This window comes from Bos javanicus, chromosome 5 (assembly GCF_032452875.1).
Source record: "Bos javanicus breed banteng chromosome 5, ARS-OSU_banteng_1.0, whole genome shotgun sequence".
Taxonomy (NCBI): Eukaryota; Metazoa; Chordata; class Mammalia; order Artiodactyla; family Bovidae; genus Bos; species Bos javanicus.
Genome location: NC_083872.1, coordinates 109,680,746 through 109,706,403, shown reverse-complemented (window position 1 = coordinate 109,706,403; position 25,658 = coordinate 109,680,746). Strand labels below are relative to the sequence as shown.

The 25,658-nt window shown below is 52.5% G+C and overlaps 1 protein-coding gene across 13 annotated transcripts in view; it reads left to right on the top strand.

Moving 5' to 3' along the window:
- Nucleotides 1-25,658, top strand: part of MICAL3 (microtubule associated monooxygenase, calponin and LIM domain containing 3) — a 156,762-nt gene that overhangs the window by 60,451 nt on the left and 70,653 nt on the right. For all 13 annotated transcript variants that reach the window (XM_061418398.1, XM_061418399.1, XM_061418400.1 and 10 more), the window contains exons 2-6: nt 20,332-20,669; nt 22,037-22,244; nt 24,331-24,447; nt 24,856-24,957; nt 25,470-25,625. In XM_061418398.1, the coding sequence (XP_061274382.1) occupies nt 20,406-20,669; nt 22,037-22,244; nt 24,331-24,447; nt 24,856-24,957; nt 25,470-25,625 (847 nt within the window). In that variant the 5' untranslated portion in view covers nt 20,332-20,405. The remainder of the gene's footprint in view (nt 1-20,331; nt 20,670-22,036; nt 22,245-24,330; nt 24,448-24,855; nt 24,958-25,469; nt 25,626-25,658) is intronic.

Sequence of the window (25,658 nt, the reverse complement as noted above, 5' to 3'; positions counted from 1 at the left end):
GTGTTTAGATGTTGTCATTTTCAGCTTCCGAGCTGGCAAGCTCCTGACTGTCTGAGGCTGAGTTTTCTCGTGTACACAGTGAGATCATAAGAGTTCTTTGTGGGACCGTGTGAGAAGCACGTGTAAAGATTGTTGTGACGTGCCAGTGCCATGGCTGGCACATGGGGAAGTTCAGTGAATGGTGATAGTTATTACAGTCAATAAGAGATGGCCAAAAAGTCTCTCGAACCTTCTCCTTCCAAAACAGGGAGTGATTGTAGAGTCTTGCATTTAGTTTAAAATGTAGTTGCTATAAGTGTTTACAAGAGGGGAAAGAGAACAGTGCTGGTTTTTTTTAAGTGGCTTGTTGGGTTCCTTGATGTCTTGACCACTTACGGTCCTGGGAATGAGATCTGGCGTGGTCCTTGCCCCTAGGGACTCACAGATCTGGGGATGGTCATGTAAACCGGCTCCTGGAGTGTAATTAAACCTGCGGGCACCATGTAGACGTCCCTGTGGTGCATCTTTACCTCTTAACCATAGTCATCCTTTTTTTTTCCTCCCTGTTTTGGACTGAACTTGTCTTTTTACAACAAGTGTGGGACTGAAGTAGATGTGGGAAAGCTAGACTTTGGCGTTTTCCCACTTAAAATAATATCCTTAGCGGATTGATGGGTCCTTGGAAGAAGTAGTCAAAGAGTTCCTAACTTAAAAGTGATGGTGAAAGGAAGTGGAAGGGAGGCGGTGGAGGGAAATTAATCACGGTGCCGCTGATAGCTCATGTGTGACTAGGGACAGGTGGTGACATGCGCTCAGACTTGTGTGAGAAAGTAGACGACTTGTGTGGAAATGCCTTGTGAAATGTGAAGTGGAGAGAGTCTGGAATGGACATTGTCCACTCTGGAGGAAGGCTGTGTTAAGAACTCCAGAGGGGAGCTTGTAGTGGTGGGGGCGGGGGGCTCCAAGCTGTTCTCTCCTGTCCTGTCGACTCTGCTGTGACTCACTTGCTCAGAGACGCTCCCATGACCAGCCTGTCTCAGGTCCCTTCCTATGAGTCACCATAACCTGTGCCTTTCCTTCCTGGCAGTCATATTTTGTAATTATCGTTGACCCTTGAACGATGCGGGGGTTAATCTGCGTATAATTTGTATTTGGCTCTCTGATCTGTGACTCCTCTGCATCTCCAGGTTCTTACTGTTTTGTTTTGTTTTTCTCTTGCCGTGCCATGCAGCATATGGATGGGGCTTCCCAGGTGCACAGGTGGTAAAGAACCCGCCTGCCAGTGCGGGAGATGTAAGAGATGTGGGTTCGATTTCTGAGTGGGGAAGATCCCCTGGAGGAGGGAATGGCAACCCACTCCAGTATTCTGGCCTGGAGAATACCATGGACAGAGGAGCCTGGCGGGCTACAGTCCGTAGGGTTGCAAAGAGTTGGACACAACTGAAGCGACTTAGCATGCATGCATGCAGCGTATGAGGTCTTTAGTTCCCCAACCAGGGCTCAAACCCCCGCCCCCTGGAGTGGACGCACAGTGTCTTACTCACTGAACTGCTAGGAACTCCTAGCATCTGTGGGTTTGCCCGTCCCAGTTTGCCCACTGTGTAGTCTGCAGTATTTACTGTTCTCAAGCATTACGTGTAGGTGGGCCCATGCAGTTCAGACCTGCACTATGAAGGTGTCAGCTGTATGTGCTTGTTTTCTTACTTGTTTATTGTCTGTATCCTCCAGCAGACAAGGGCAGGCTTGCATTAATTCAGTTCACTTCAGTCAGTCATGTCCGACTCTTTGCGACCCCAGGGACTGTAGCATGCCAGGCTTCCCTGTCCATCACCAACTCCCAGAGCTTGCTCAAACTCAATGTCCATCGAGTCAGTGATGCCATCTAACCATCTCATCCTCCATCATCCCCTTCTCCTCCTGCTCTCAATCTTTGGCAGCATCAGGGTCTTTTCCAGTGAGTCAGCTCTTCATATCAGGTGGCCAAAGTATTGGAGTTTCAGCTTCAACATCAGTCCTTCCATTGAACACCCAGGGCTGATCTCCTTTAGGGTGGACTGGTTGGATGTCCTTGCTGTCTAAGGGACTCTCAAGAGTCTTCTGCAACACCACAGTTCAAAAACATAAGTTCTTCAGTGCTCAGCTTTTTTTTTATGGTCCAACTCTCAAATCCATACATGACTACTGGAAAAACTGTAGCTTTGACTAAACAGACCTTTGTTGGCAAAGTAATGTCTCTGCTTTTTAATATGCTATCTAGGTTGGTCATAACTTTTCTTCCAAGGAGCAAGTGTCTTTTAATTTCATGGCGGTAGTCACCATCTGCAGTGATTTTGGAGTCCCCCAAAATAAAGTCTGTCACAGTTTCCATTGTTTCCCTATCTATTTGCCATGAAGTGATGGGACCGGATGCCATGATCTTAGTTTTCTGAATGTTGAGTTTTAAACCACCTTTTTCACTCTCCTCTTTCATGTTCATCAAGAGGCTCTTTAGTTCTTCGCTTTCTGCCATTAGCTGGTGTCATCTGCATATCTGAGGTTATTGATAGTTCTCCTGGCAATCTTGATTCCAGCTTGTGCTTCATCCAGCCTGGCAGGCATGCATCTGTATGCACTAAGTTGCTTCAGTCATGTCCTACTCTTTTATGACCCTATGGACTGTAGCCCACCAAGCTCTTCTGTCCCTGGGATCCTCCAGACAAGAACACTGGGGTGGGTTGCCATATCCTCCTCCAGGGGATCTTCCCCACCCAGGGATTAAAGCCGCATCTCTTATGTCTTCTGCATTGTCAGGCGGGTTCTTTACCACGAGAGCCACCTGGGAAGCCCACAGGGACAGTCACCGTATTTTTATTCACCTTCGTAATTTCAAAGCCAAGTATCAGACCTGATATATACCACTCATTCAATAAACGATTTGCTGAATGGAGTTGGTTGGTTGGTTTAGTCGCTAAGTTATGTCCGCCTCTTGCGATCCCATGGACTGTAGCCCGCCAGGCTCCTCTGTCCATTGGATTTTCCAGGCAAGAATACTAGAGTGGATTGCCATTTCCTTCTCCAGGGGATCTTCCTGACAGAGAAACTGAACCTGGGTCTCCTGCATTGCAGGCAGATTCTTTACTGACTGAGCTATGAGGGAGTAAAAGTCAGCAAAACGTGTGGGTCTTCTAGAAAACAGTGAGTCTGGGGACTGACTCTTGTGTGGTACCCCAGGCCGCTGTAGCAGCACCGCGTGTGGTTCTGGACAGGCTGGACTGCTGCCTTGTCTCTGCACCCCATGTCCCCATGCCTTCCCGCCCATTTGAGACCCCGGGTGCACAGGGACTGTGGTGAGTCTCCCCTTCGAAAGGGAAGCCCCCTCTGGACCTTGGAACTTGGTGCTAGGGAGTCGGCAGCTGCCAGGCAGGAGCACATGTTCTGTTGGTGTCCAGAAACACACCCCTAGGCTCTGGCCGCACCCGGCGGGCTGCCCTGGGTCTTGGCCAGCAATGCTGCTTCAGGTCCTTCACTGTTGTGAGGGGTGCAGTGCAGATTCCAGTGGCGTTTGCTGCCCAGAGTCTGTTCTCTCAGGACATGGGCAAAAAGGTCCTGGTTTTATTTGTTTCTAGACTTTTTTTTTTAATGGTGGTATGACGGGGGAGAAGGCTAAGTGCCGAAGAATTGATGCTTTTGAACTGTGGTGTTGGAGAAGACTCTTGAGAGTCCCTTGGACTGCAAGGAGATCCAACCAGTCCATTCTGAAGGAGATCAGCCCTGGGATTTCTAGGGAAGGAATGATGCTAAAGCTGAAACTCCAGTAGTTTGGCCACCTCATGAGAAGAGTTGACTCATTGGAAAAGACTCTGATGCTGGGAGGGATTGGGGGCAGGAGGAGAAGAGGACGACAGAGGATGAGATGCCTAGATGGCATCACTGACTCAATGGACGTGAGTCTGAATGAACTCTGGGAGTTGGTGATGGACAGGGAGGCCTGGCGTGCTGCGATTCATGGGGTCACAAAGAGTCGGACGTGACTGAGTGACTGAACTGAACCGAACTGAATGACGGGGGAGCCTGGTGGGCTGCCGTCTATGGGGTCGCACAGAGTCGGACACAACTGAAGCGACTTAGCAGCGGCAGCAGCAGCAACGTATGTTCTTAAAGTGCACAAATCTTAAGTATTACAAGTCCTGTGTGTACACACACACACACACACACACACAGATGTGTATGTATGTATACACCTCTGCATGTGTCCGTCGCTCAGCTGGGAGCCGATCAGTATAAAATCTGGGAGACAGGGATTTCTTACAGAAGTCGGACCTTCCCCACCATGGGAAGTGTTGGGGCAGTGATGGTCCAGATGAGGGGTTGGAGGTCACAGGGGAGTCCCTCTTCAGTCTGCCCAAGTCATCAGTCTGGGTGGACAGGTCAGAGCTCCTGGAGACCTGCTGTCCAGTGGGGCTCACCAGGGTCTGGTGCTGGCGGGGCCTGCTGTTGGGCAGCAGGGTCAGCGGCGAGAAGGGAGAGCTGGGTGGAATGGAGGGAGAGCGAGGATGAGCTGGAACCCCGGCGCCTCTGTCTCTGTTCATCCGCACATCCGACTGTTGAGACCTTCGGAAAGGTGTGGCCTCCAAACCTTGTACGAGTTGCATTTCTGACCAGTTCTAACTCAGAGCTCTGGGGGTTCTGGGAAACATAGTTCCCAGCTGAACCAAACTGACACAGTGCTGCCTGGCCACCCATGTGACACCGTCCAGATCAGGGTCCCACTGGCACCCCTTGCCCCTTCCCTGACAGTGACTCCACCCCACCAGCCCCAGCCATTATTCTTGATGGACTTCTTCAACTCCATAGATTTGGGGGCTTTTGTTTTTGATTTTTTGGCTGTGGCTTGTGGCTCTTAGTTCCCTGACCAGGGATTGAACCTGGGCCCTTGGCAGGGAAGCACAGGGTCCTAACCAGTGGACTGCCAGGGAGCTGCCTCGCCCGTAGATGTGACTTGTGTTTGTCCTTGGTCTCTACAGAGAGGAGCCTGGTACTGTGTTCGCTCCTGTGCCCGTCTGCCTTCTCGTGCTCTCCGTTGGTCTGTGCTCGGCGTCCGCGTTGCTGCGTGAGGCAGTAGTTCGTAGTAGTATTCCATTGCTGCTGCTTATTTCTCATTTTGTGTTTGGGTGACTTGCGTTTTAGAGTATTGTGAACTATAATGCTATATACAATAAATGCATGTGTCTGTGTAATGCCATAAGCATTGTTGTACTTGTCTTTGGGTTAATATAGACATAGATTTCTTTCAGAAGTATTCCCAGGAATAGAAATGTCTGAGTTTTATGGTAGAGTTTCTTCAACTTCCGAAACTACTACTGAGCAGTTTTCCAAAGTGGTTGTAGGTTGACACGCTGGTTGTTGAGCTTATATTCTGAGTGTCTAGTTGTTGGTCATTCTAATGAGTGGGCAGCGGTTTCTCACTGTGGTTCTGACTGAATTTTATTGATGACTAATAATATTGGGTACCTGTTCAGATGCTTTTTGGCAATTTGGATGTCCTTTGTGAAGTACCTAGTCAGGTATTTTGGTTATTTTTCATTGAGTATCTGCTGGTTTCTTATGGGTTTGTATAAATCCTTTAAATATTCTGAATATGAGGCTTTTCTTCATTACAAGTAACCCTTTGGCTTTAAGGAAGTGTGTTCCTTCTTAAACTGGAAACAGATCAGGGTCCAGGCATGTTTGAGAAAGGAAGCCTTTGGGAAAAATGTGGTTATTTGTTGCTCCTTTCTTGGGGAACTAATATGTTGTAGGTTTGGATGTTAGCAGCTCACATCACTTGTGGTTTTAAAAATAAAATATTGGACGCACAAGTATTTCTACGGCTTTTTAAAAATGGAACTTATCTTGAACACTCAAAGTATGTACTCATAAACCAAAAATCCATTCCATAGGGATCTGCATACTTGTTGTGGCTCTGACACTCTGCTAAATTCTGGTGGTAGAAACCTGAGAGGAACTTGCTACCTCCAGGAGCGCCGGGTGGGAGCAGGGGAAAGGGGTGTGCCCCGAGAAGTGAGGAGCGAAGGTGTCCAGAGGGCCTCAGACGGGACGTGGAGCCGAAGCCGTCATGGGTGGTGAGTGGCCTCACGGCTGTGGTCGGCCTTGTGCAGAGACGACCCGAGGGGGTTGGCTGTGTGTGTGCGATGGGGAAGCATGTCCTTGACCATGAACCACGCTGCGCAGGGAGGAGTGAGGCGGCTTCCTGAAGCAGCAGATAGATAGATAGAGATAGGTGTGTGTTGGCAGTGGAGAGTAGGCTGCTACTAGCAGCTAAGGAGTTCAGTGTGTCAGTGAAATGATGAGCTTTGCTTAGAAAGACCACTTTGGAAGAAACACGACATGCAGATTGGATTACAGAGTTGTGGTGGGGTCTACAAACTCATACACCCATGTCCATAGCAACATTATTGACAATCAGAAAGTGGACACGACCCAGGTGTCCCATTCGTGGATGAGCACAGACATGCAATGTGTAATTAGTGGAACAGTTTTCAGGCGTGTTAAACGGCGCCAATCAGCATTGGAAACATTGTGCTCAGCGAGACAAGCCAGGCATAGGAGGACAGATGCTGCATGACTCTGCTTTTCTGAGTCGCCTAGAGCGGGCAAACTGGCAGCAACGGCAGTGGGCACTGCCTCCCATTCAGCAGCCCAGCACCTGTTGGAACAGGTTCATCTTCAGACTGGGAAGTTATTAAAACACCGCGAGATTGATGGAAATGTTCTTCTAAAACTGCTGTGGCAATGGTTGCATAGTTTGGTGAATTTACTAAAAAACCATTGAATCATACACTTAAAACAGATGACTCTTATGGTGTGTAAGTTATACGTCAGAGTTGTCTAGAGAACCACTCCCTCCGGCCCTGAGTGCTGCACCACGCCTGCCTGGGTGTGCTCTCGTGGGCAGTGGGGGCCCGCACAGAGCTCTTACGGCTCTCTGCCAAGCCCCGCAGGTTGTGAGTGAGGAACTGGCACAGCCTGGGCTCTGCCTTGGCTCCTCTGATCTGGCTGTGCCAGGGCGTCCAGCCCCTGACCTGGCTGGAGCATCCAGCCAGGGAGCAAGCCCCACCCGTCTGTTTCTTGCGCGGGGCTGAAGGGGAGGCGCCTAGAGGCCTGTGACCCAGTTAGTCCTTTATGTGGATCCCATTACTTTCCCCCCTCTAGCTGTTTGGCCATTTTATTGCTCTGTTATCACTTGATTTCAGGGTGAACAGGAATTTTAGTGAAACTAAAATCTTACAGTATGACTGTTTCTCAGCGGTTCCATTTGAAGGGTCATCGGGAGAGGTGGCTGTCTATATTCTCTCACTGCTTATCATCTCCTGCCTTCTTTTCCAAATTCCCCAGCTGATTGAAAAGGAGGTAAACAGATTTCCCTGCCTTCAGCGTAGTGTCACTCTGTGCATCTGGACTGCAGCACACGAAGCGGGCGTGGTTCACCACCTGATTGTTACTAACTTCCTCTTCAGGAGCCGGACACTTCAGGACGGCAGAGACCTGGCCCACCTGTTGTATTGTCAGCGCCTGTTGTTAAAAAATACACTTGCTGTTAGACGGGATCGTGGCCTCAGTGTGAACAGGCGGGTTGAATCGCCCCACAGGAAGTAGGCAGTGAGCACAAAGAGAGGCTGCCCTTGGCCGGGCGTCGGGTGGTCATCCTCGTGTAACAGTTACTGCATCCTGCTTTGCTCATGCTGTGATACGAGAAGACTCTGGGGCTTCTGGTCAGATGTCTGAGACAGAAGGCTGCTTAGTTAAGGCCCTTTACAAGGTCTTTGTGTCTGATGTCCAGTCTCTGCCTCAGATGTGTAATTAGTGGAACAGATACAGTCCCTTTTCCCTGCCCACAGGGAGTGTTATTTCTGAAGGTGAAATACGCAGTTGGTACCCAAAAGGGGGAACCTCAGAGTGAGATGCTCCCAGATGACCTGGTCATGCTCGGCATCGAGTGGTCCTGTCTCAGCTGAGGTACTGAGGTCCCCCAGCTTGCAAGAGGGCTTCCTGGAGGCAGGCCCGCCTCAGCCACAGGGGGTGAGAGGGTTGGGCAGTAGATCATGCCTACTGCCACCCCTAGGGAACACTTGGTACAACACGTCAAGTCCCAGTGACTCAGCCTGTGAGAGCTTGGGCACGGGTCTCAGAAAATCTAGCTGTGGTCAGGGAACAGCATGTCACCCGAAGCTTGCTGCTGCTGGACCAGAGCAGGATGCTGAAGGCGGCCGTCCCCCCACGGCCGTGGGGTGCTGCTGGTGTTTAGGACGTGGGTAGATGTGGAGCAGAGCCTTCAGGCCCTAGGGGGGCCTCGTTGCCTAATGTTGTTGGTGCTGAACTAAGTGAAGATTAATTAGTCCTCTGTGGAGAAACCTTGGTTAAGTGTTGGCCTTGAGCCCAGAGTAGTTGGAATTTTGGAGCCCGAAGGTCTCATGGCAGTTGATTTTTGGCAATTTGTCTTTGGGAGAAAAGAAACTCAAGTCTTGGCTATACTTCAGCATCCACCGCCGCCCCCCCCCCCCCCACTAGACAGGAAGGGGGTCATCCCTAGGGCAGGGGTGGCGTAAGTAAGGAGGAGTTGTGGGCTGTGCCCTTTCAGGAGCCTGCCAGAGTACAGCTTGAGTTCACAATATTCCTTAAGCGTAAGGAAATGAAGTTTGTTGTTACCTCCCCCCGACCTTTTCTGTTTTTTTTCAAACCAGATGGACTCTTTCTCTCCTGAAGGGGTTGGGCTGTAGCTGCAGGAGTGATTGTCGATGGTCAGAGCTTAGTGGAGTCAGTAGGATGAGAGGGCTGCTTTGAGGAGTGTCCGATCCAGAGAAGATTGTGTTTTGCTGGGAAATTATGCTTTAGCCCCATGCCCCGCCCCACCCCCACATTTTTAAAGATTTTTTTTTTTTTTTATTGTGGGACCAGTTTTAAAGTCTTTATTGAATTTCTTACAATATTGCTTCTGTTTTCTGTTTTGGTTTTTTGCCCACGAGACATGTGGGATGTGGGATCTTTGCTCCCTGACCAGGGATTGAACCTGTACCCACCCCCTGCATTGGAAGGTGCAGTCTTAACCACTGGGCCACCAGGAACATCCCAGTCCCATGCCCTCTTAAGCTAATTGGGAAGGGAAAGTATATTCTGTAGAACTGGTTTATGATTAGCCCTCATGGTTAATTTCTGCTTTGGAAACAGCTGAGAGGAGCGGCTAGTCGCACTCTCTCCCGAGGCCCGGAGCTGAGGCAGATCGGGTCATTTTGCCTGGTGTGTGGGTGGAGGTGAAGAGGTTGTCATCGACATGTGAGAGATCTTTTTCCTCCTTTACCTGCTGGCCTCCTGAAACAGCTCTGTCATCGCACTCCTGTTTTACAACCAGTCTTAACACCTGCTTTATCGCCTCCTTCCTTCCGTGTTTCTGTCTCCAAGAACCATGTGGGTAGCCGGTGAGTCTTCTCCTTTAGACCGTCTAGCCCCCGGGGAGCTTAGACATCACCGTGTTGGTGACCAGGGACGCTGTAGTATCTGAAGAAGCTGTAAATGAGGTCCTGAAACGTCGACTGAAAACAAAAATCCTTTTCTTCATCGAGAACTGTCCAGAGCTGCCTCAGGTACTCCCTTTGGCCACTTCCGAGTCCTGCTCTCCGCCCCTTAAGTCAGTAACAAGTTAGTAACAGACGGATCGTCACGTGTCCTTTTTCTCCTTTCTGGATTCTGTGACAGTAGACTCTGTGGCCCACATGAACCTCTCATTCTGTCTCTCCTCCTTCCCATTGCCACATGTGCTGAGTGCAAAACAGAAATGAGCGCCTCTTCCTGCCAGCTAGCACCCCTGAGCTGCCTGGAGGCAGACCTGGGCTTTACCCCAGAGCAGTGGGGAGTGTGGAGGGGAGGAGGGGCGGCCCAGGTGAGCAGGAGCACGGGGGTGGAGGGCAGGGTGTGACGGCCGTGCTGCGTGCGGGAAACACACGACTGCACGTGGGGCTCCGCGCATGTGCGTCCAGGGCGGCTGAGGACGGCGGTCTGTGTGTGGGTGGGAGGACGCGAGGTGGCTGCTAGACCTCTGGGGCCTTGGGAACCTTGCTGAGGCTTTGGATTACTTCCTGGAAACAGTGGGCTAGTGGGGGATGTAGCAGATCACATTTAAGGGAAGAGATCATGTTTTTTCTTTGAAAAGTGCGCTCAGCACTCCTGTAGGGAGTTTAAGATTGAGAGGCAGTTGTAATGGTCCAAGCTGGAGACCACAGGTGTTCCACCAGAATACAGATAGGGAGATGCTTTGGAACCCAGAGGTCCTAGAGAGTTCGAATCAACAGGTCTTTGCTCTGAGGTGATTGGATTAAGGGGTGGACACAGAGCAGGGTCTGAAATGACCCCCAGTCTTCATTGGCGGGTGGACAGTGGTGGCATCTGAGCGCGTAGGGGGAGAGAGCCGGGGAAGATTGGCGGGTGGACGGTGGTGGCATCTGAGTGCGTAAGGGGAGAGAGCCGGGGAAGATTGGCAGGTGGACGGTGGTGGCATCTGAGCGCATAGTGGGAGAGAGCCCGGGAAGAGAGCAGTGTCCCGTGTGCACTGCTTAGTCGGGGACCCCATGGAGTGTCTGCATGAAGATGTCCAGTAGCGTTTGGCTGTCAGGAGCAAGGTCAGCAAAGATATAAGTGTTGTGGGGGGGTCGTCCAGTTTATGAAGAGAGGGGGGCAGCCGAAACAGCTGTAGCCGTGTGAGGGAGCTGAGCAGTGTGAGACCAGTTAGTGGCTGAGAGCAGGAGGCCGAGCCAGGGAGAGGAGGGTTTCCAGGAAGAGTTCCAGAAAGCGAATGAGTGAGATAAGGACTGAAGTGTCAGCCTTTCACGCCGCCCTTGGTGGAGTGATGGAGACAGAAGCCAGACTGAGAGGCAGGGGAAGGTGAAAGGGCTCTCCAGGGGGTCCAGCGGTGGGGACAGGCGTGTAGAGGGGAGTTAGGAGGACGGGGAGGCAGCAGAAGGGAGGGGCCGCAGCTGGAGATGTGCACGGGGAGGAGGTGTGGGAAGGCGGGAGTGGGGAGTACGGGCGGGCGCACAGAACGTGAATGACCTGACGCCCTGAGCTGTACACGTAAGGATGCCCCAGACGTTCGATCGTAGATGGGGCCAGCTTCAGAAGAGAACGCAAGGCCCCTGACTGGCGGGACATCCCGAGGGGCGCGAGGACAGCGAGTGCAGGTGGAGAGGCAAAGGCGCTGCCTCTGCCCCTGCAGGCGGGGTGCCGAGAGTGGGCAGGTGGGCGCGGATGGGGGCCTGAATCCAGCCAGCCTTGCCCCCACCCAGGCTGGGTCCCGGCTCAGTGTGGGCCGCGTCAGTGTGCGCTGCCGGCTTGTCTTCCTCCTGCAGCTCAGAGGAGCCGCCTCCCCACCCCACTCCTGAAGCTGTGGTGTCAGGTGTCTAGCTGTCTGTTGGTGCCCCCCACCTTCTCCACTCATCCCTGGGCACCTTGTCACAAGCTGGTGGGCGGTGCTGCTCCCCCTTGTCGTCAGCCCCAAGTGAGGGCTGCAGACACCCTGGCTTATGACAGCAGCATGGATTTCTGAGGCAGATTTCACACACACACACACACACACAACTTGGATCTGGAAAACTTGTAGGTCCTTCACTTTATCTTTTGGGGCAGGTGGGCTGGAGCTGCCATGTAGCGTTTCCTGACACTGATAAATTCTTCTCTGGAACCAGATTCTTTGATGGGGGCGGGGGGACAGTTACTCTGAAACTGTTTGGCTGCGAAAACAAAGCTGCCTCCAGGTCTTGGCTCCTCTCCTGCTGGGTGGGGCCCGTGTGAGCAGGTGTGGCCTTGGAGAAGGCCTGGGTCCCCTAGTAGGACCCCTCATAGGACTCCAGGTGTGCATGTTCCTGCTCTCAACCTGGTGGCTCTGAGCGCATTTTCATTTGATTCCTCTTCATCTCATGTCCCAGCAGAGTTCTGCCTGAACCCTGATGCCACCCGTCCGTGCACTAATCTGAGAGGTACTTGTGTGCTGCTCTGAGTCAGAAATGGGTTCTGGGTGCGACGGTGCAGCAGGGAGCAAAGGGCAAAAGTCCTTGTTCTCACAGAGTTCACATTCTAGAGAGGAGGACCGGCAGTAAATAGCATTTACAGTACGTCGGATTGCGGTGAGTGCTTCAGGGGGAAGCAAAGATGAGCCGGTGCGGGTCAGGGAGGGCCACACCGAGGAGGCAACACCCGAATAGCAGCCTGGGGTGGTGAAGGTGCGGCACACACGTGCCAGCCTTTCAGAGAACGGGCGCCCCGTGTGGAGCGAGGTTTTCCTCTGTTCCCACGATGTTTCTAGGACCTGACGCAGTGCTCGGCACGCAGCGGCTGCTCAGTAGTGTGTTCTGCATGTACAACTGGACCTGGGGGACAGTATTTCAGATGAGGGGACAGTGAGGGCTTGCAGGCAGCAAGGAGGCCCGTGTGGCTGAGGGGCCGAGCGTGGGGGCCACAGGAGGAGAAGCGAGAGGGTGAGGTCAGGGGTGTGGGCTCCCGGGACCTTCTCGGGGGATCCGTGAGCTGAGAACTCTCACGGTAACACTAGGCTGGAGGGGCTTGTCTGCTCACTAGCGTATGGTGGGGTTTTCTAGAGCTGCGTGATATACGCAGCAGATGGAGGGTGCAGGAAGCAGGCGTGAGAGCCCAGTTGTCTTAAGTCAGATGTTGTCACTCTAATCGCTAAATTTTTGTTTTGGAAAATATTTTATGAAAGAGAATCTTAATTGTGTTACTGTGTTTTAGTTCAGTCTCTCAGTTGTGTCTGGCTCTTTGTGACCCCATGGACTGCAGCACGCCAGGCTTCCCTGTCTGTCACCAACTCTCAGAGCTTGCTCAAACTCACGACCATTTAGTCGGTGGTCCCATCCAACCATCTCATCCTCTGTCGTCCCCTTCTCCTCCTGCCTTCAATCTTTCCCAGCATTGGTCTTTTCCAATGAGTCAGTTCTTCGCATCAGGTGGCCAAAGTATTGGAGCTTCCGCTTCAGCATCGGTCCTTCCAATAAATATTCAGCACTGATTTCCTTTAGGATGGACTGGTTGGATCTTCTTGCAGTCCAAGGGACTCTAAAGTATTCTCTAACACCACAGTTCAAAAGCATCACTTTTTCGGCGCTCAGCTTTCTGTATAGTCTAACTCTCACATCCATACATGACTACTGGAAAAACCATAGCTTTGCCTAGACGGACCTTCATTGGTAAAGTAATGTCTCTGCTTTTTAACATGCTGTCTAGGTTGGTCATAACTTTTCTTACAAGGAGCAAGAGTCTTTTAATTTCATGGTTGCAATCACACTGCAATTTGCAGTGATTTTGGAGCCCCCCAAAATAAAGTCTGTCAGTTTCCATTGTTTCCCCATCTATTTGCCATCAAGTGATGGGACTAGATGCCATGTGGGCCATTGTAAAAATGTTGGCTTTAATGCTGCTTTGGGAGCTTTGTCCATCTAGGGGGAGGGGTCCTGGAGGGGTCTCTGGGCAGCCCCGCTGCCATCCTTGTGGGGTTGTCATGTCCCTTTGGGCTGCCACAGGGCCTCGAATCAGCAGAGCCTCTTGAGCAGCTGCCCTGCGCCTGGAGCCTGGTGCACGGGGCTGAGCTCCAAGGAGCGGGGCCAGCCCGTGTACAGGTAGACAGCTTCTGGCTGTGCTTTTCCACAGCCTCAGTGAGCGTCTCTCTCCGTCTCTTTCCTCACCTGCCCACCGGGATCCTCATGGCCCTCATACTCTTGGTCTCTGTCCCACAGCTCTGGACTCTTGGTAGTGACTAGGCTGAGGTTCCCCTCCTGTCCTGCCGTGAGTCCCTACGCCAGGCCGAGTAGTGCTGGGTGACTCACAGGTGCTGTGTGGTCCATCGCTCCCTGCGAGGTGCCGCTGCAGGATGCAGGCTGGGGAGCAGAAACTCGGAGTCCCTGTGACACCAGAGCACCCTGGCCTTTATTGACTGAAGGGCTCCGTCTCAAAGAGGCAATACGGTGATATATTGTAAGAAGAATCCTGGTTGTGTATCCTTGCTCATGTCACCTGAAGCTGCCTTTCTGGAGGCTCTATGCCTGGCGGCCGTGCATTGTTCTGACGGCACTGTTTCTCTAGCTGTGCCTGAGTGGTTCTTCCTTCATGGCAGCTTGGGCCTTGGGCTCTAGGGCCGGAACCTGGCCGCACCGCTCTCCTGCTGTGTGACTCTTAAGTGTCTTTAAGCAGCACTTTCCTGTCTGCAAAACGCAGGTGGTAGATTGCAGTGGAGTCTGAGATGCCGTCTGGATCTGACCTCTAGCAACTCCTCAGCGTTGGCCGCTTTCACGACAGTCCTTGTATCTTCCATGTGAACGTCGGAGTTTGGCAGGAACTTGCTGGCAGGCCTTCTCCTCCAGCCCCTCCTGCCCAGTGCCCTGGTCACACCCTCTGGGACAGGCAGGGGTGGGCGGCGGGCACAAAGGAGGCTTCACCACATTCTTCTTTCTTTCAAAAGACAGAGCGGTCTTGAGTTCTCTCATTCTGTTATGTGAGTAGCCACTTACTTAGCTTAATGTAACCTTTTGTGAATGGGATTATCAACTACTAGTTAATAGTAACACTTCTGTCATTTACTGGGTCTGGCAGTGCACCCAGCAGTGCTAACAGTTTGCATTCATTACCTCAATTCCTGCAAAAAACCCTTTGATTCATTGAACATTGCCTTCATTTTGCAGATGAAGATAACTTCTTGAGATCCCGGGCCTGGGGCTAGTGTTCTTTTTGATTCTTTGTTTTTCTGGGTTGTCTTGGGGCAGGCATCTGCATTGCATTGGCATCAGCTGTTATGTTTACTGGTGTTTGGTTCTGACTTGGACTTTCTTTCTAGTATTTGCTTGGGGTGACAAAGGGCAGGGGTCATTTCTTTTTAAAGTTCAGTTTTATATATATTTTATTTTTTGATCCTTCAATATTTTATTTTTGTGATCTCTCTCTATATATACTTACAGAAATGTTTGATTGACATGTGGCTGACCTGTGCTGTAGAGCGCAGTGACTCAGTTGTACACATAGATACTCTTCCTGTGTTTTCTCTTCCCTCGTGGTCTATCACAAGGTACTGAGTGTGTTCCCTGTGCCATACAGTAGGACCTTATTGTTTGTCTGCTCTGAGTATAATGGTTTGCATTTACCAGCCCCAAATTCCTTGCCTATCCCTCTCCCTCCCCGCTTCCCCCTGTCAACCACGGGTCTGTTCTCTACGAGCAGAAGTCCTTTCTGACTCATTGGTCAACTGTGTAGGTGTTTTTCCTGAAGAAATAGATTGCTATTGAAGAAAGTAAAATAAAAGGTTTTGAGAAAACACAGTATTGGGGATGAGTGTTGTTCAGAATTGGAGACTTGGAGGAGAACCCAGAGGTCATGGTCCAGGCTCTTCCTGGCCCCCTCTAGAGAGGGCTGTTTCATAGCCAGAATAAAGTGGTCTGAGGGCCCATAGCAGAGTGCTGCATTCATAGTTGCTCTTCCGGCCCAGCCGTCTGCTCTTGCATAGCCCTCACGTTAGATAGAAGTTTTCTCTGTCACCTCCATCCACTTCTCCGCCTCTTCCTCCCCAGCCACGCAGGGACCCCAGACAGATGCACTTGTCAACTCCATAGACACTAGAGTGTTTCTGCTGGAGCTGCAGAGACTCAGTCCCTGCCCTGAGCCTGTGGGGTGGGGGTGGGGATGCTCAGTCACGTGCTTGCGGAATTAGAACTGGTGGGCAGGACTAAAGAGCAGAACCAGGGAATGGGGAGGGCCACCTGGAGGCTTCTGTGTCCTCAGCATCCTGCCAAGTGTTCATCTGATGCTAAATAGGATGGAAAGTCAGAGAACAGGGAATGGAGCGAAGTCAGGAACAAGGATCATGAAAAGGTCTGCTTTCCTTCTTGTGTTGTGAGCTGCTTCCTGGGAACCAGAGAACCTTATCCCAGGGCCGTGAGGGATGAGAGGGCTTTGGGACCAGAGCTGGGAAGCAGTTGGGGTGACAAAGAGCTTCATTTCCAGATGGTCTGATTTAGTTAGCCGCCCCAGGCAAGGGACTCAGTGTCCCCATCCACAGATGATGGTGATGGCCTGGGCGGTCCTTTTTAGAGAGACTGATCAAGAACGCAAGGCGTTTGGCCACCTTGGTCCTTGTTTCCGCAAACACGAAGAAATCTCTGTAAGTTTCCTCCTAATGACATTCTAAAACAAGCCTTCCTGTTTGCCTGCCTTCTAAGGTCTGTTCAGACAAGCAGCGCCTCTGAGTGCGCTAGGAAGGGAGCATTTCATAGATTCCTTCGTACGAGTCAGCTTTGCACACATGCTGGTATATTAGTGGTGGAGAAGCTCAGGAGAAATTTAACCAAACTTGGCTCTGATTTTTTATCCTTGAAGTATAACTGTCATTTTGTTGTTTTGATTCTCTTTCCTTTTTCTATCTTTAAAAATAAATCTCCTCCACCCCTCAAGTAACCACCCATCTATTCTAAGAGCCAGAGATTGAGTGTTCTCAAACCAGCCATGAGTCAGTGACAGCCTCTTGCTCTTATAAATAGAAACATAGACTCTGTTCCCGCGTGTTCTTCATAGGCTGTCTCTCCAGCACTTTCCTTTCCACAGCCAAGGAATGTGCTTCTGAGTCAGCAGTCAGCTGCCGAGGTTGGAGCACTCAAGGCAACGCCAGCGGCAGAAACCGCACCGCCGCGGGAGACTGGGCCTCCCTTACTCCTCCAACCTCCCTCCTCAGACTCCTCACTTTCCTTGTTCCTTCCTTCCACACCTTGGCTTTTCAACCCCCCGGATTTCTGGCACCTTCCGGCTAGGTTTCCAGGTCTGTAGGCTCCTGCGATCACGACTGTTGGTTTTCCCAGGCTGCTGGGACGTACACAGCCATGGGTGGTTCAGGAGAGGCTGGGGGAGCACGACCTGGGTTTGACCTTAAGGAATGAGGGCATGGGGGCGATGGTGGAGGGCCTTCTGTCTGCCCAGCGGCCGTCAGCGTGGACCAGCGCTGGGCAGTGCCCAGGCCGCACGCGACGTCCCGCCAGCAGAGCTGCAGAACAGGCACTGGAGTGTCTCTGCTGTGGCCTCTTGGCTTGTTGAGGAGGAAAGCTGAGGCAGCCCGAGGGAATTGATCTTGTGTAGTCTTACCTCGGGCGGCTGTCACACTGTCCCAGGAGCCACCTTTCCTCCACTTATCTGCTGTCATTAGTGACCTGGGGTGAACTCCCGTGGATGGGCACTTCTCCGCGTGTGCCTCCGACTGGAGCCTGTTCATTTGAAAGCGCTTTGCATCAGCAGAGGGGGTGGGGTGGCAGGTGTTAATGAAGGAGTTTGTGTGTGGTGAGGTTTGAGGAAATGGGCAGCTCTTTGGAGGTATTTATTTCAAACATACAGCCAGCCAGGGAGTGTTGGCCCATTCTTCAGAGTTCTTTGAAAGTAGATGCTGAGACTTCGGGAGAGGGAGAGGCTTTTAGAAATGCATGTTGCAGGATCTTGAGTGTGTTGAGGTCAGCTGAAACACAGAGGTCCCTCGGGCTCCTTGCTCATCCTGGCAGGGAGTGGAAGGCGGCTCCTGCTCTTTAGGAACAAAGAAAAATCATCCTCTTTCTTGACGAGAGGCAGGACGAGAGGTGGGGCGATTGGAGTTGGTGCGGTCAGTGCTTTCCAGACACTGTGGCTGGAGGAGTGCCAGTCACCTGTGAACACAGGTAGGCAGGCAGGGGCCGGATCACGGGAGCCCTCTGCTGCCTCAGGAATGGAGCAGATACAGCTGCAGAGGTCCCGCCCCGCCCGGGGCAGGAGGCAAGGAGGGCGCCCACGGAGCACACACCCTGCCACCTTGGTTTCTAGTCGCTGGCTGGCTGTTCCCCTTTCCTCCACCTCTGGACAAACACATCTGGTTTTTTCTGCCACTTAAAAACTTTGACCACCTGACATTTCTAAGATGACCACTGGCTTGTAAGAAAAATAATGGATTCTTGAGAAATTTTAACGTATTTCTCTTGCTGCGTTCTGCTATCTAGAATAAGCTTGCTTTGGGGAGACTGAAGGTTAGTTCCAGTTCCATTTCTCACTGAACTCTTGGCCCTGGGGGTGCTGGGAAAGGCTGTGTTTTTAGCAGTGTGTATAGGAGGTTGTTGAGTTAGTGATGTATTTGAGATGAGAAGCAGATCAGCGTGTGTCAGGTAAAGAATTACCACCTTTGGCCTCCACAGAACAGGTCACGGCATCTGGGCCCATCGCTTAATGGCACGTAGATGGGGAAACAGTGGAAGCAGTGATGAACTTTATTTTGTTGGGCTCCAAAATCACTGCAGACGGTGACTGCAGCCACGAAATTAAAAGACACTTGCTCCTTGAAAGAAAAGCTATGTCAAACCTAGATAATGTATTAAAAAGCAGAGACATTACTTTGCTGACAAATGTCTGTATAGTCAAAGCTGTGGCTTTTTCAGTAGTCATGTACGGATGTAAGAGTTGGACCAAAAAGAAGGCTTAGCATGAAAGAATTGATGCTTTTGAACTGTGGTGTTGGAGAAGACTCTTGAGAGTCCTTGGACAGCAAGGAGATCCAACCAATCCATCCTAAAGGAAATCAACCTTGAATATTCATCGGAAGGACTGAAGCTGAAGTTCCAATACTTTGGCCACTTGATGTGAAGAACTGACTCATTGGAATAGACCCTGATGCTGGGAAAGATTGAATGCAGGAGGAGAAGGGGATGACAGAGGATAAGATGGTTGGATGGCATCACCGACTCAATGGACATGAGTTTGAGCAAGCTCTGGGAGATGGCGATGGACAGGGAGGCCTGGCGTGCTGCAGTCCATGGGGTCACAAAGAGTCAAACACGACTGAGCGACTGAGCAGCAGCAACAACGAGAACATGAGGACTGTTGTGTTTGGTGACGAGGGAAACCCTGGAAATGGCAGTTCCTTGTATCTAGAGTAAACCGCCCACACCCTCAGTTGATCTGGTTTAACTTTGTAATACATGGCAAGGTGTGGGGAGAAGCAGAGTGTTACTAATCCTTTCCAAGGGGCTTCTCACCTCCTGAGAGCTTTAGAACGGAAGGCGGGTCTCTTCTGTGGCGCTGCTTCTGGACGGAGCTGGGAGGCAGGCAGGTGGCATCCTCAGCAGACAGTTGGTGGCTCCCTTCGCCTTCGGCTGCCTTGCTGGGTAGTGGGTCACTCCCGCTTCTACAGAGCTGAGCTCCGGTGAGGCCCTGTGTCTCGCTCAGTGGGAGGCGGGGACGCACCGGGTGGCCGCTCACCTGGAGCCCCAGCAGTGAGCCCTGTGGCGGGAGGGCTCCTCTCACCTCCTCACTCGCTCAGGGGAGAGTGGGGCTGAGGGAGGCAGCAGTGTCCTTGGGGTGTCCGCACGTGGACCCCGGGCCACGCCGCTGCTCGTCCTGTTGGCCTGCCCTGCTCCTCTGCTGCCCCACTACCCTGGCCCTTGGCCCCTTGCCTCCCAGCTCTCACAGTACTTCTAGGTGGTGATGGTGCGTGAACGTGGTCCTCTGAGACCTCCCCACACCCTCCCCTGCGTCTGTACCGTGTCCACTTACCCGCCCCCAACCCACCCCGTGCCTCTGTATCTCTCCAGACAGCCGTCTGTGCTGCCGCCCCTTCCGTCCGCGAGTCTCAGATCTCAGGGGTGGAAGGGGCGGCAGCACAGACGGGTGGCCGGAGCCCTGGGCCGTCCTCTTGCCAGGACTCTCTGTGCAATCTGGCCAGCCTCGAGTGGGCGGCTCCCACCTGGACACCGGGCCCCCTGGGCCTCAGCCTTGGCCGACTGGCCAGTGTGCCCCTCCACCAAGGCAGGTCAGATGTACCAGGGTCAGAGGGGAGCTCGCCGCGCCCCCCGCCCCAGATGAGTGTTTCTCTTTGTCACGCCTTGGCCTGGTGTCAGCATTCACTGAGTCCTTTCCTCTGTAAGTCTCCCTTGCAGGCCTTCCACTTTCCTTCCTCTCCATGTCCTGCACTTCTCCCCTGCTGGCTGACACTTGCTCCTCCTGGAAAGCTCAGCTGTTGTCCCTCAGAGGCCCATCTTGGGTGAGGACCCTTTCCCTGTGACCGGGCCTCTGCCCGTGTCCCCAGCCCCGTGCCTCTCTCTCTGATGCTCAGTGGAGCGCAAGCCTGTCTCACCTGCTCAGCTGTGATGTCCCTGACAGCAGCGGTCTTGCTCCTCTCCATTCCCTGGGCCTCAGATGGTTCCTGGCGTGTGGAGGGCAGGCTGCGTGTTACATTGTCGAACAAATGACTGCTGCACTTGGAAACTGTCTCCTAGAAGATGTTTCTAGATACTGACCGGGATGTGCTAACCAGCCCTTTTTCTTTATTAGGTTAACGTGACGGCATCAGGCGGGTCCACAGCCCTCCCCCTGCCCCACCTGTCCAGGGCGCTGAGAGTGGGGACATGGAGGAGAGTAAGAACGAGGCCACGAATCGGGCCCACGTCCTCTTTGACCGCTTCGTGCAGGCCACCACCTGCAAGGGGACCCTCAAGGCCTTCCAAGAGCTCTGTGACCACCTGGAACTGAAGCCTAAGGACCATCGCTCCTTTTATCACAAGCTCAAGTCCAAGCTTAACTACTGGAAAGCCAAGGCCCTCTGGGCAAAGCTGGACAAGCGGGGCAGCCACAAAGACTACAAGAAGGGAAAGGTGTGCACGAACACCAAGGTAGGGCCTGGGACTCGCTGGAGAGGGAGAGGGCATTGGGTGGAGGTAGCCTGTGAGGCCAGGTGGGGTCATCTACTGCCTGGGGGGGTATCGGGCTGAGCCCGCGTGCGGGTCCTCTGCCTGTGTTCATTCGACCGTTCCTCCTGCCCCGCTCTTACCCCTGAACTGACACAGGAACATGGGCATCTCAGCTGCTGAGAACTACCCTGCAGTCAAATGATATGGGGGCTGTTTGATTTTGCTGCCGCTCTGGCTGACTCTCACGCTGTTAGAGGACGCAGGCCACTGAGCACAGAGGTAGCCAGGCCCTGTTGGGGTCCTGTCTGCCTGGGTGGCCTGGTGCTTGGCAGAGCAGCCTCTGGACTCAGTGTCTGGTAAGGTGTGCAGAGTATTGGCCAACTTGGGGATTTCCCACAGGCTTCAGACATCCTTTCATCCATTTTCCAGAGGCCTGTGTTGATAAGCAAAGGCTTTATAAACCAAAGAATTTCTTTTGCTTGCTTCACAGTCTAGAGAAATCTTAGGCAAAGACCAAAGATGTCCACTCAAGTGTGCTGTAGGAGGCGTGGGGAGTGGAGAAGGATAACACATTCTGTGTTTTCCTCATTATGTAAGAGCCCTTTCTGTGAGAAGCTAGAAAAGCTAGCTTTTGCAGAAGTTGGAGATGATGTTAGGACTGCTGTTACTATTTCATGAGCCTTAACTTGCCCTGTGTGGGTTTGTATTTGGGTAGGTATTCATACACAGAATTCAAGTAATTCAAAGGCATACTTTTATGAGTGTACTCTAGAGTTTTATTAAGAATGAGGAGAATCTGAAGCCAGAGGCAGTGCCTGTCTCTCCTCTGGACATGCATGTGAACTAGTTCAGTGTCAGCCAGAGTCCTTCTCTAGAACATGGATCTTCAAGAACTCTCTTCAGCACAGGAAGCTCTGACTCCTGAGGATTACCTCCTGGGAGTCTTTCAAGCGGTAGGTCCATCCAGGACCCAGGCTTGCTTGGCTGTGTGTTTAGTGATCTGTGTCTCCTCAAGCAGGCAGAGATCTGCTTGACTTACAAGCCTTCCAAAAGGTTTTCTCCTGTTGATGAGAGATGACATGTGAGTTTCATCCTGTGTTGATGTCATGGCCCAGGTAAAGATCTGCAGGTGCCCTGTCTGAGTTTCTGTCCAGCAGTGAAAGTCAAGTCTTCCTCCATCCAGAGCGCTCACAGCTTCTCTCTGAAGCCATTGTGGGCGCTCCACTCTGACCCAGATGGGAGTGAAGGTTTCTTGGTAATGGGGAGAATAGCCCTGTGGGAGTTTTAGGGAATGGTAGTCATGAGATCAAGAGTGCTGCCTTTGCCCTGAAAGCAGCCATGTCTTTCAGTGTCTCATCATTGGAGCCGGCCCCTGCGGTCTCCGCACAGCCATCGATTTGTCCTTGCTGGGAGCTAAGGTGGTCGTCATTGAGAAGCGAGACGCCTTCTCCCGCAACAACGTCTTGCACCTCTGGCCGTTCACCATACATGACCTGCGAGGTCTGGGTGCCAAGAAGTTCTACGGCAAGTTCTGTGCTGGGGCCATTGACCACATCAGTAAGTAAGATCAGCACTCCTATGGAATCCTGCCTCTGCCCACTTCTCAGGGGACAATGGCAGGCAGATTCTAGAAGCTGGTGGGCCCTGTCATCGTTCGTGTCTGTTGTGTAGAGAGCACACTCAACTTGGAGTTGGAGTACCTGCCTTCCAGAGGTTCTGTAACCTGAGATTCTTAAGTGCCAATGTGTCTCCTGCAAAATGAGTTTAGCTTAAGGACCTCTAAGATCCTGGGCTCTTACTGAGCACTGGCAGTGGGCGGGATGGGCGCTGGGGCAAGTCCAGGAAACAGACCTCCAGTGTGGGCTTTGACCCTCTGGTGGTTCATAGTCCAGAGGGAGAGGCCCGAGGTGTGGGCCCGCTGTGACGCACTGCTGTGGGTGCCTCCTGACGAGAGGGCACATGCTCTGGGGGTGGCCCTGGGTATCAGAAGGACGAACTCCTGGTCTGGCTGTGAGTGGCCAGTCGATAGTGGGATTCCTTCGTTGGGTGGTTCTCGTGAGGTCTGCAGCATGCAGGGCTCCTGCTGGACTCTGGTCCCCTCCAGGCTTGGCCTGGGCCCGTGCTTGAGTCAGTAGACATTAATGCAGACAGTGCTTTTGTTTTCATGCTGATCTGAAAAGTGGTTCAGAACAGACTGTCTACTTTATGAGGCTGAAGTCTTGTCTGTTGATCGTCACTGGTGGTTTCAGGGGGGCCTTATCAAGGAGCTGCTGTTCGGAGCTCTTCAGGTGTGTCCTGTAAACATCGGCTTCAAAGCAATTGTGCCAGTTTATCACCTGCTGGCCGACAGAGGCCACGTTCCACTAGTAGCAGAAGCGCTCTGTCGGTTGGGCTGTACGGTATAAAGCATCTTGGAACTCAGCTGTGTACAGCTACAGTGTGTGCCAGCAGGGGATTTAAGGAGCCTGGGAGTGTGACTCGGAAGGGTGGGCGGGGAGGGAAGTAACTGAGATGACCTCAAGGAGGGTTGGCAAGTTTCCTAGCACGTTGTCACAGCCTGCCGGCATCTTGGTCTTAGCAGAGGGCAGGGTCGTCACATCAGTGGACTTGTCTGCCTTGTGCGTGGCAGGGTTTGTTGTAGAGCCCAGACCCGCTCTCAGTCCCGGGCTGCTGCCGTGCCTGGCACCTGGGAGGCACCCACTGGACGCTGAACAGATGCGTAACTCACTGTGACCAGGAGCACGATTCCTATCATTCTGAGCCTTGGTTCCTACACCTGTGGACCAGCGGTGGGAGGGGGACAGTAAGAGACTGAGGTTGGATGGAGGGTGCCCTTTTCAGCGTGTATGGATGTGTGGCCATCAGTGAGGTACGAGGTGAGAAAAGCCATGGGCAGTTCAGGAGGCAGTGCAGCCCTTTGTGTCCAGTGGGAGGTGCCCCTGGGGCCCATCTTTCACCTTTTGTGGTGAATCCTGTCAGCGTCACAGGTTCTGCTCAGTCACTGTGACTCTGAACCCATCAGGGAGGATGTGGGGCTCTGAGCACATCAGGGAGGATGAGGGGCTCTGAGCCCATCAGGGAGGATTGGGGGACTTTGAGCACATCAGGGAGGATGGGGAAGGGCTCTGAGTACATCAGGGAGGATGGAGGGGCTCTGAGCACACCAGGGAGGATGGGGAGGGGCTCTGAGCCCATCAGGGAGGATGGGGAGGGGCTCTGAGCCCATCAGGGAGGATGGGGAGGGGCTCTGAGCACATCAGGGAGGATGGGGAGCTCTGAGCACATCAGGGAGGATGGGGAAGGGCTCTGAGCACATCAGGGAGGATGAGGAGGAGCTCTGAGCACATCAGGGAGGATTGGGGAGGGAGCGCGTCTCCTGCTGTCTCAGTGCTCTCCTGTGCTGGGAATACCTAACCCAAGAGGTGGGCATGGCCCCATGTGTGTCTCTGGAACATCTGCACTGAGTTGTATTTGCCCTGGGAAAGGAAAGACGCTACAGGCATGGCTGGGAAAAGCCTGCTGCCGGTGACTTTAAGCAGCCGAGTAAACTCTGCGTGCATGGGTGGGTGGGGGAACTGGGGTAGTGATGCTGACTGTCTGCCCCGCTGAGGACCCTCACTTGTGCAATCTTCTGCCCACTCAGGTATCCGTCAGCTTCAGCTAATACTTTTGAAAGTAGCCTTGATCCTAGGCATTGAGATCCACGTCAATGTGGAATTCCGAGGACTTGTGGAGCCTCCTGAGGATCAAGAAAATGAACGTGAGTGTACAAATAAGGAGGGAAAGGGGCTGGAAGGAGTGAGAAAGATTCGATCTATGGGGGAGACGACAGGCGTCTCGGGTAGTTTTCAGAGCTGGTTAAAGGGCTTCTCCGTTTGTACAGCCTGTGGAGGAACTTTGACTTAATGAGGAGGCCCTGACATAGTATGAGACATGCCGGGTGCTTGGATCCGTTACAGAAGGTCATGTGCTGGGGGACGTTCCTTTGTGAGCCTTCCTCAAAGCTTCTTTCTTTCTTTGGTTTGTGCCCCATGCTTTTATGCCTGCTATGTTTGACATGGGATTTTGTGCCATCTGCACACCTGGATATCTAGAGATCTGGGTGTATGAATATCTCAGGTGTATGAATGGGTCTGGTGATGACCTTCATTCTGACTTTGGTCCACAGGAATAGGTTGGCGGGCCCTGGTGCACCCCAAAACGCACCCTGTGTCAGAATATGAGTTTGAAGTGATCATCGGCGGGGATGGCCGCAGGAATACCTTGGAAGGTACTGGGCAGTCTCCTCCTCCTGCTGATTCACAGCCAGGGAAGGGTTGCCCTCCCCAAGCCCCGTAAGAGCTTGTGTCCTCAGAGTCCCCACTCCTGAGACCTCTCCTCTGGTCCGTGCCTGTGCTGGTGGGTGGCAGGCCCACCAGCTGGCTCTCAGGCACTTCTCTGGGTGCAGGGAGACAGGCTCTCATGAGCCGGGTGCACTGCAGATCTAGACCTGACTTATTCAAGCAGATGGAGCCTCACACTGAGTGCTTCTCTGGCCCGTCGGATTTTGAGGCGTGTGTTAGCTGTGGGTGACTTTGACATCTTGCTGGATTGGGAAGGCTTTGGGAGGTAGACACCTTACTTCCAGACAGAGGAGAGCTGCCCTCAATTTCCCGTGATTTCCACCCCCAACACTCCTCCCTGTCCCCATCCGAACCCCTCCTATTTCTCCTGTTTGACGTGAACTTCCTGCTTCTCTGGCCAGCTTTTGTCACCTCTGAAAATTTCTTCCCCACTTCCCAGGATTTCGTCGGAAAGAATTCCGTGGCAAATTGGCCATTGCCATTACAGCAAATTTTATTAACCGAAATACAACAGCAGAAGCCAAAGTGGAAGAAATCAGTGGTGTGGCTTTTATATTCAACCAAAAATTTTTCCAGGAACTGAGGGAAGCCACAGGTTGGTGTTAATACTTCCACGGCGGAAGGAAAG